The 10341-nt window shown below is 50.0% G+C and overlaps 1 protein-coding gene across 1 annotated transcript in view; it reads right to left on the reverse strand.

Moving 5' to 3' along the window:
* Nucleotides 1-4932: 4932 nt before the first annotated feature.
* The window catches only part of EXT2 (exostosin glycosyltransferase 2), a 102150-nt gene continuing 96741 nt past the window's right edge, over nucleotides 4933-10341 (reverse strand). Inside the window, exon 13 of the mRNA XM_004682888.2 lies at nucleotides 4933-5666. Within this exon, the coding sequence (XP_004682945.1) occupies nucleotides 5528-5666 (139 nt within the window). The 3' untranslated portion in view covers nucleotides 4933-5527. The remainder of the gene's footprint in view (nucleotides 5667-10341) is intronic.

Genomic DNA, 10341 nt, shown 5'->3' on the forward strand with positions numbered 1-10341 from the left:
TAGGAAAGAAATTTTGGGGACTACATCCAAAAAGCAAAGACAGCAATCGGGCACATGGTAGGCAGAAGGAAGGAGATGGAGGTAAGTCCCTTAAAGTCTGCTAGAGAAGACCACGGAAACCCTGCAAGAGCTGCTGCCACCAATGCGCAATTTTCGTTAATTACCTCAATTGTGGCTGTTATCCTCTTAATGAGAAACACAACTTTACTTCTAAGCAGGGAGTGAGGCTGGCAGAAAGCTGAAACCTGAAAATCAGCAGACGCAGGGCTGCATATAGCCCTTACTATTGAAATTAAGCCACATCCAAAACACAGGGGGAGGGCTGCAAATAGCTTCAGACAGCAGCCAGCCACGCAGGGCCCTCACCAGGCACCGGATGGACGCTCTCCGGACTCGTCAAGAGGCCCAAATCCCAAGTGCTCATTTCAATAACATGAGAAAATAAACACGGGGCTTATTTATAGCACAGGAAAGGGGCTGGGGCAGAAGGACTGCTCATTCGGTAATCCACCCTGACGGGGCCAGAGAGGGTCCAGACCCCCAGCTCTGTCAACCGGGTGTGCGATCGGAGCCGGAAGAGGGCAGGCTGCCAGCATCACCAGGTACAATCTGGTAAAGGCCCTGGTTAAGAGGAGGGGAAGAGAACTGACACATCATTTCATCTCACCAATCCAGGTCGAAGTACTCTCTAATTTCTAGTTAAGGACACTGAGGCGCAGGCTGGCTCCCTCAAGGTCAGGATAGGCACCCTCAGGGAGGCTGCTGTGAGAAGGAGAAATCTTAAAAACCATGGTGCCCCATGGGTGATCTGATGATGGGAAACCCAAGGGGATTGCAACTGAGATGGAAAAATGCACAAAAATATGTAAAAATAAACTAATATAATAATAATAATAATAATAATAATAATAATAATAATAAAAACCCATGGTGCCCTCCACGGCCCATGCATTGGAAAAGATGCTGTGAATGGAGTCTGCATTACAACTGGGAGTAAAATGATGGGCAGCCTCAAACTCCTGAGGGGCTTCCACCAGCCATCTTAGCGCAAGAACTGCTAACACCAGCGCTCCTTGAGAACAGGACCGTGTCTCGCTGACCTCTCAACCTCCTGGGCCTAGCACCTCGCCCTGTGAATGAACAATCAGAGAAAGCGAATGACTGAATAAATGCTTACTTCATCAGGGTCAATAGCTAGGTAGTTGCTGTTCAGCCCTGACTACCGGGGAATCAGGTGTTCCTGGAATTTATCCTTGAGTGCGGTGAGGATGTAAGTCGGTAGCTATAATCGGCGGCTATAAAAAAGGCCCAGGCAGCTCGAGGGGAGGGCTGACTGGGTGTCAGGGCCCAGGCTCCTGGGCAGTGCTCGCCACACATGCAGCGCCCTAGAAGCCGCCATCAAGATGGCACTGTGCTGCGCAGACCTCCAGCTCCTTGGTAGCTCTTAGTACCCAGGCGTCCTCTCTTCTGCGTGACAGCTCTGTGCCCTCCAGGGGGACTGGGAAGAGCTGCCACCCAGGGGCCCAGCCAATTGAAAGCAGAAGAACTTGGCCCTCAACAAGTTATAAACTGGAGGGAACAAAATGCCAGGCACAGATGTTTGTGACTCAACCATTTTTTGCAACGGGAAGAGGCCTGGTTAGAGATGAAGGAAGCCAAGCTCTCTGGTCACCTTGCCTGTGCTGCCAGCGATGGTGCGGCTGGTGTGAAGAAGCCAAGGCACAAAGCTGCCTGTACAGACCCACACTCCCTGCCCGGGAACTGGGGGTCAGAAAGCCTGAAATCAGGGACCCCTGGGGGTTCACTTAGTGTGGGAAGAAGAGCGCTTGCAGGTTGAGTTTACAAAGCTCCACTCCTGAAGGAGAAAACCTGAACATTGGAGCTGAGGCTTCCCCACCTAACTTTGGCCTGCAGCAGCTCAGTGAGCCTGTTTGGATCACCTGACCATGCCCGTCTGGCATCATGGGGCCAAAGGCTGATGGTAATGAGAAGCAGAAAATGGTGAGGATCCAACCCTGAGCTAGGAAAGGAGCGAGAGGACTTGGCCTGGGACGAGCAGACAGGCCCTATGGTTCCGTATGCCTCAGGACCTGCAGTGGAAAGTTCAAGTTGCTTCCAAAGTCTTCCTGGCTGGGAGTTGCCTGCCAATATGGCTAGAATTCCTGCCAGAACTACTGTTCAGGAAGTGGCTGGAAGAGGCTTGCAGCCAGGTTAGCATTCTCTGTCTCCGCCTCTCCACGGTGGAGCTATTTGGGGCGCTCTTTTGTTGCAACAGGAGACTGCCTGGCTCAAGAGAAACGGAAAAAGCCACCCAGCCAAAAGAGTAGCTACTGTTCCCAAAGCAAAGGAAGCCCACCAGGGTCAGCATGGGTGGCTGATGGGGAACCTCCAAATCCCAAAACCTTTCCCCTGTTGCTGGCCTGCCAAAGCACCTCCTGACAGCAGAGCAACAAGTGAGTCTCTGCTTGCTCATTTTATCCTCACAGGGCTCTAAGCAATCAGCTTTGCTGTGGCCAGAAACCTGCTGTCTTCCAGTGGTGAGGACACCCGCGCCAGTCTCCCCGCTGCCTTGCTGACTTTGACTACCATCCTAGGGAGAGGCTGGCGTCACAGCAACCCCGGGAGCAAGTGAGAGGGGTCACATATCTCCTCCAGTTTCTAGTCCTGGCTGGCAGAGGCCAGTATGACTGGAGCTCCCCCCCCCCACCCCCACCAAAGACAGCACAGAAACTAACGCCTAAAACTGCAAGTGTAAAGCACAGTTGGGGGTTCCCAAGGCTTTAGCAGGGAGGCCACAGTAGCCAGTTTTGAACTTCATGACACTGAATAAGAAGAGGAGATAGTGTAGCATCATTTGCAGGAGAGAACCAAAGTTATTTTCCTTCCTGATTATGTCAGGAGATTTTTGCCTAAATGTGTGAGGTTTGGTAAAATACATGAGACAGGGTGATCATCAGCGATCTAAGGGTAACCAGCAAGAAGGGTTTCCAACGTTATCATTCCCGCTGGGGCCCTCCCAGGCAAAGGCAGGCGGCTGGGTGTACACAGCGGGCCTGGCTCAGCTTCATCTGTGCAGGCTAGAAAGATGCAATTTCTTATAAAAGATTTCTTAATCTAAAACCAGCTGTTGTCTGCTGTAGGTCACAACATGACATTTTAATTAGCATTATTGTTCTGCTTCTGAAACCAGGCTCGATGGCATCCCAAGGGCAGCTGATCCTGACCCAAGCTGACGGCCAAGGCTAATGGGGAGCCACTCGGAAATGTGCTCAGAAGGCGGGTGAGTAGCTCGGGCGCTCTGAATCCATGAATCAAGGTCACTTGCTGGAGTCCTGTCTCCCTGTGACCAGCCCACCTGTCGGCTCCCAGCGCAGTCACTTTGGGCTTCATTTCAAATACCTAGGGCGCACTATGCGTTCTGTGACGCAACACTCCTTTATACTAAGTTGCAAGACCCAACCCCCAATGTTCCTGGGCATAATGAGGTTAGTTAAGAGGCGTTTTAATGCTCTTAGCAGTCCATGAAGCCTGGGAAGGTGATAAAGTCACACTAACAAGACTCCTAAAGAAGTCAGATTAAAGAGCTCCTCATCCAAAATCAAAGGGCCAACGCGGTTTAAAAAGAGAGGGAAAAAAAAATCCTTTGGGAGGAAGTGAGTGGATTAGAAACCGGAGACTGAGGAAGAGCAGACGCTTCTGAAGAAGCCGGTGGGGGCTGCGGGGGACACACGAGTGGGCGTGGTAAGGACGTCGACACAACGTGGCCTCGGTCCGCAGCCACCTGGCCCAGGCCTAGAAAACAGCTAGAGAGCCCCAGCGGCGCGAGGCACGCACTGTGCCGGTTACCTGTATCTGGTGACAACAGCCATCGCTTTCTCTTGGCTTCTAGCAAACTGTCCCCAGAACTGCGAACACGGGACCAAACACTCACCCTCTGACGCGTCAGTGCGGACCTCACCAGAACACACTGCCAGCGAGCCGCGCCGCCTGCCTGCGCCCAGCAGCGCCTCGAGTCCGCTTGGAGAGAAGCGACGAAGGGATGCGCCGGCCCCGCCCCTTCCGGGCACCTTAATGCGAAGGGGATGAAACGCGTATGATTTCCACTACAATTTTGCTACTTCTGAAATTTTTCTTTGACCTCGAAATCCATGGGAGAACGTCTTGTTAAACTACACATTTAAAATCTACCGCACAGGCCCACCTGCATGTCGTTCGACGGAACAATGGTGGCGATTAGGGACTGCGACTGGCACACTGTAACTGGGCCTCGGTAATTATATCCATAGCCAAGCTAATTGTTATGTATTTTGTATTTTGGGGACATATGTTATGGCTGAAGTCCAAACTGTGGCTAATCTTAATATTAGAGCCAGATAAATCTGTTTCGAATCCATAACATCTAACATTTGCCAGAGTAGATTTGTTCATCAACTGGGCTTAAAGAGGTATAATTCACACATGTGTGGTATTACTAAATGCTGAAATTTAACGATTTAAATATACCAGCAACTATTGCAAAGCAGTTGTTGTAGCAGCATCTAACATTAGCCAGAACCTCCCTGGCTAACGTTAAGTTTATACCAAAGAATGGGGGAAATTCTGGCACCCTCTTGGGGTGGGGAGGGGGGTCACGGTGCTCCCAACTTCTACCACATGGTACTAGCCAGAATCACTCAGTAGATGGCTAGACGATGCTCTCCGCACCTCCTTCCTCCGCCACACACCTATGAAACTGAGGGACCTGACCAGGAAGCAAGCAGACCCCTTCCACCCGCGGCGGCTGGCCCTTCCTCTGCCTGGGCACGCCTGCCGCTCCCAAGCCTGGGTCTGGGCCTTCCCAGCGTGGGCAGCGCAGAAGGTGGAGTTAGACATAAAGGAAATAGTTCCTTGGGCTATCAACAACCAGTATTCAAGACATAGTAGAAAAAAGGAGTAAAATATAATTTTAATCATATCAAAAAGCCAAACGAAAGAGGAACAGTTCGTGAAACTCATAGGACCCTGATCAGCGGCTGGGCTCTTCCTCTGCGGGAGTCCAGGCCTGCCTGAGGCAGACATAAATCCCACTGAGACGTTTGCACCAGACACCAGATTCGGCACTTGGCTTTTCCTCCAAAGAGCTCACTGATTCGAAAATAACTAACAACAAGATACCGGTATCTTTTACACCATCCTCCAAATCTAAAATGGGCTGGCGGGTTTCTCTTCTTAGTGGCCTCCCCTGCAGCGATGCCTCCTGGTGGTTACACTGGTGCTGACATGAAGGCCCTGGCCGGGGGCATCTGGACATCACTCAGCTTCCGTTGGGCCTTTTCGAAGAGAACCACCAGGGTCAAGAAACAAGAGGCTGTGCAGCTCACGGCGCGCTCAGGGACCCTCAACAGGCTTCCGTTCTCGAGGGAGTGTGGGAGGCGGGCACCTGGCCAGACCTGGCCTGTTGAGAAGCCCCACGCTGAAGAGTGTGGGGGAGGCCGAGTGCTCTTCCCTTGTCCGAGCTGAAGGCTCAAACCTCCACCGCTGGCACGTTTCACAAGCTGCCGATGTTGGGGAAGCTCTTCAGCTTCTCGGGAAAGTCGTCTTTGTACAGCACAGGGTCAGCCCGGTGCTCCACCACCTTCAGCGGCATTGTCCCAAAGACGGAAGCAAACTTGTTGATGCACTCAGATCTGTGGAGTGCGGTGGGTCCGTTGAGCAGGTAATGGGGGGGGGGGGGCGAGAAAAGTTTATCAGGCTGAGAGATGGCAGCAAAATACATATTTTTAACACCAACAAAAAGAAATGCAAGTACCCCAGCCCCGCTCCCAGTGTCCTACAGGATGGTGTGTGTGGATGAGAGATCTAGAGGGCTCTATAAGTTCAGGGGGAGAAAGTGAACAGGATGGATGCTTTGTGGAATCCATGGCCCCACAGAGGTCAGAATAGCTGTTCCCCTCCCCCTCAAATTCCAGTCATTCCTCCTGTGCTGTACAGGCAGGCCTCAAACCAAGGTGGATTAGCTGCCAACAATTCTTAACCCCATCACTGCCAACTACAGAGAAGGCTAAGAGTAGGAAGGAAAAATCACTTGGAATTGAGCTTCACGTAAGTTTAAAAAGCAGCAAGGAAGGTGTTACACTCAAAGCAAGGGAAGGCAAAAGAAGATGAGGGAGGTAGTCAAACCCCATTTTAAACAATAAACACTTCACTCATTCACGAAACCTTTGCTGAGGTCTGTAAGCAGCGGAGGTCTTTGCTATGAAGGCCAGAGCTGACCAGAGCACTTCCCTAACTCTGCCATGGCCATGGGGGAGCTGCCCGGCTTAGGGACAGAGGGCCCAGCACTGCTGGAGGCAGGCAGATGCCAGTCTGCTCACCCCCCCCACCCCCCAGCCCACGAGCAAGCTCCTGAGAGGTGAGCACGTCAGGCAGGCGGGAGGGAACGTGGAGCACAACAGCGGCATAACGAGGACGAGGACGCCTCAGTGTCACACCAGAAGGAACATGGCTTTTAAAGTTACGGGGAGACCAAGGGTCTATTTCAGAAAGGTCTTAGCCAGGCCCAGGCCCCTGAGAGATCCATAGTAAGAACAAACTAGCCAAGGCAGGGGCATTGACCTGGCAGCTGAACTCGCAGAAGGGCCTGCAAAGCTGCTTCTGTCCCCAGGTACTGCAGGATTCAAGTGATCATACTTAACAAGTTATTATTCTGATGCTTGGAGCTCAGGAGGAAACCAATGAATAAAGAAGGCACTGGTTATCAATTCCTTTCTTGTGGCCCTTATGTTTCTAGGAAAAGCGTGCTCCTCATTCATGTGGAGTTCTAGCTGAAGTGAGTGTGAAGTGTCCCTAACACAACCAACAACTGAAGTCATCACACATGCCAGGCTGTTACAGGTGCGTGAGGTGCATCAGCAGCCTGGCTTAACGCCCCAGAGGCTGATGGGGTGGTCCTCCTACTTCTCAGCCCCATTTTTTACTTTGGAACAACTGAGACACAGAGAAGTGAAGCTGCGTGTCCGGAAGTCAAGTAACTAGCTCTGCACAAGGCAGAGCCCAGCCCAGGGATTTTGGCTACCGAGGCTATAGTCTTACTGATAAGGACACATACTTACTTAGGTCTAGGGTCCCAGTGGATGGGCTGGAAAATAACATCCGGGGGTACCTATTATAGGCCTGATAATTAACACACAAACCTCTTTCTTCCTCAGGGCTGGGCTCACAGTAGCTTCACCGTGTGGGTAGAGAAAGGCTAAGTAACCTGCCCAAGCACCCAGAGTGGGAACCGGGCTCACACCCAGACGGAGAGATTTTGCTCTTGTTATCACATTCTGCCATAACACGCAGGCAATGGGATTCCCTCTTGACACAGTTCTTTGAGACTCTTTCAAGGGGTGGTCATTCTATGTTCCACATTGAGAGGGAGCTGGGGAAAGGACTAAGGAGAAAGGCAGCAGCTTTCCTCTCCCCAAATATGGGATCAAGGCCCTGGCAAAGTCACACCTCTCCAAAGTTATAGTTTTGCTAGTTACCTGTAAACAGATACGGGCCCAGCCAGTTTCTAGTTACTATGTGTGTAGACTGTGGCTGCCATGCCTGGCCTAGTACCAGCGAGCCTGTATTCAAGAAGAGTCCTGGTCTGGACAGAGAATAGCGGCCCTGTGGCCCCCTGGAGAGGATGAGGACAATGTCCGCTCTGTCACCTAGTGTGGCATGAGGCCACAGAGACCCAGGCCAGCTTGACTTGCTGACAGTTGCCCTGGCCAGCCTGGGACTAATAAGGACTTCGCCTTCCACACAGCCGGCCCTGGAGTCAGGCTGGCGTTGGAGGGCTCCTGACTCTGCAGCAGGAACTGAAGGCTCAGGCTCCCACCACTTTCTTTTCACACAGGGGCACTGGGCTGAGGACAGGTTTAGCAGGGAATGAGTTTGGGGGTTGATGGTGGCCCACCACGTTGTTCTGTGAGGGGTTGGTCCCCTGTCAGCAACTGTTCCCTGGCTTGGTTTTCTAGTCAACTGCAAACAGACAAAGAACTGCCAGATGTCTGCCTCTGAAGTGCGGGGAGTGTCCAGGGGAGAAAGGACACTTTCTCGTTGGCTTTCTGTCTTCCTTTCAAATGCAGCTACTACAGTAACCAAGAGCCTTTACGATTGTGGCTGGGGGAGCTGCAAAGAGAGCGAACATTGCCACAGCCTTTCATGTGTTACTGCGCCATTCACCCCCAACATTCAGTGTGGTGTGTGACACAGATACTCAATGAATAATTGTCAAACCTCTGAATGGACACTGTCATTCGATTTTAACACTCATTTTAGGAAATGAAAAGACTGAAGTTCAGATAAAGGAAGTCAATGTCCTTAAGTCAGACAGCTGATAAGTGACAAATCATAATATTAAAAGATTGGCCTGAATCAAAATTCTGCATTTTACCCCCTAAACCAATACTGGTCGCCATGTTGCTTTGGTGAAGCTACTGGTCAAAATGAACAATTATGTTGTTGATTTCTCACAGAAATAACAGTACGTCCTGGGAATGGTTGCTGGGTAGTAAAAGTTATTCTCCTTACACTACTGAGATTTCTAGTTGATGGCCTCAAATCCAAGAATAAGTAAGCTTATTGAACCATAAAATCCAAGGCAAGTACATAATTTACAAAGTGGTTCATTCCTCTCATTATTTTGTGCAAAATGGGTATTCTGCAAAGGGACTTTTAAAAAATAAAGCAAACAATGTTATAGTTATAACTCCATCTCTTGGCCTCCCCAAGATGATTTAAATCATATCTTCCTTCCTCCCGTGATTTAATCTTTAATCCAAATAGTTTTGCTCCCAGTTTCTAACTGATTTCAAGGCTGATTTCCTTCCATTTCCTATTCTCAAAGGGTAGTCTGCAGCCACTAACGCTACTTCCTGGCCACCAGATCACGCCTGTAACCCTTTCATGCCATTACTCTACCACGATGCTGTTTTCAAAGCCACCAGTGATCGCTCAGTTCCAGGCCAGCGGGTCTGCGGAGTCTGCAGGCTCCTGGCTCCCCACTGCTGCTCCCGAGCTCCACAGGCCAGGCGCTGGCTCCTCCTGTCTCTCCTGGGGTTGCTTCTTTGTTTACAGTTACTCTTTCTAGCTCCCAAGTGTCAGAGTTTCTAGAAGTCTGCCCTTGCCTTTTCTTCAGCTAGCTACTATCCCCAGGCAGCTGTCTCCCTCAAATCTATCTAGATTTTAAACTTCTAAGCTTGAGTTCCACATCTCCAACTGCTTCCTCCATTGCATATTCACCCACTCCTGTTCTCTGGCTTCACCCAATGTTACCTCTGCTGTCCTCATTGGCCATCATCCTGTTCATGACACCACCATTCACACTACCCCTCCCCCAACTAACCCTGCCCTTCCTTCCTACATTCAAGGCTGCCGACTCTTCTTTCTTTGACTCCTTCACTCTTCATTCTTTCCTATGTATTACTTTCAAATTCATTTCACAACATTACTTTGATCAAGCTACTGAAAAGTAGCTTCTATGGCTTACCAGAAAACAGTTCTTGCCCCTTAAATGGGGATCCAAGGGCCTCTGCAGTTTGGCACTAATAGGACAGAATTCTGAGCCTAGCCAAACTGGGCTGCTTACGTGCCTGCTAAATACACATGAACTTGCTGCCCAGTACCTCTGGCAGGCTAGTTTCCCCTGCCCAGGATCTCCTCTTCTTTCTTCCCTCCCGGTCTCCAGAGAGCACATCAAAAATTGCTAAAGACAACTATATTTCAAGTCATGACAGTGGGGAAAGTTTCCAATTAGCAATAAGCAGGCCTTGCACAACGTCATAGGCGATGACTATTCAGCCACTGTGCAAGACTGGGCCTCCATCCCTGCCTCAGTTTCAACCACCGGTGACCTGTGATCTTGAATACTTCCTCTTTGACAAAACTATTCCTAAAAATCCACTAAGTAAGAGGTCACAGGCTTTGGGCCTCCTTTATGGCATTAAAGATACTGCTCTGAATTCAGTTTCAGAGACATGTATTCATTATATATCATGTTCAGATATCTATACATATTATATACATCTAGCTGGATTTTTAAATAATAAACTGATAATATGATTCAAGTCCAACTTTACCTACGTCACTATTTCTAAAAACCACTGCTCAAGAGACAGCCTCCACATCTCCCTCGGTTGCTTTCTTCAGCGTTTAGGGATATTCAGGCCCAGCTGAAATCTCTTTTTGCTCTTGCCTCACTAGACAAGAACTGTTCAGCTTCAGCATGATTTTCAGGCTGACATTTTTTCCCCTACACTTTCTTTTTTGGACCACACAGTTCTAGCATTTTGATTTAGCCCACATCAATTAGCTTAATGCTATGAGTTC

This window comes from Condylura cristata, unplaced genomic scaffold (assembly GCF_000260355.1).
Source record: "Condylura cristata isolate star-nosed mole 26May11 unplaced genomic scaffold, ConCri1.0 scaffold00015, whole genome shotgun sequence".
Taxonomy (NCBI): Eukaryota; Metazoa; Chordata; class Mammalia; order Eulipotyphla; family Talpidae; genus Condylura; species Condylura cristata.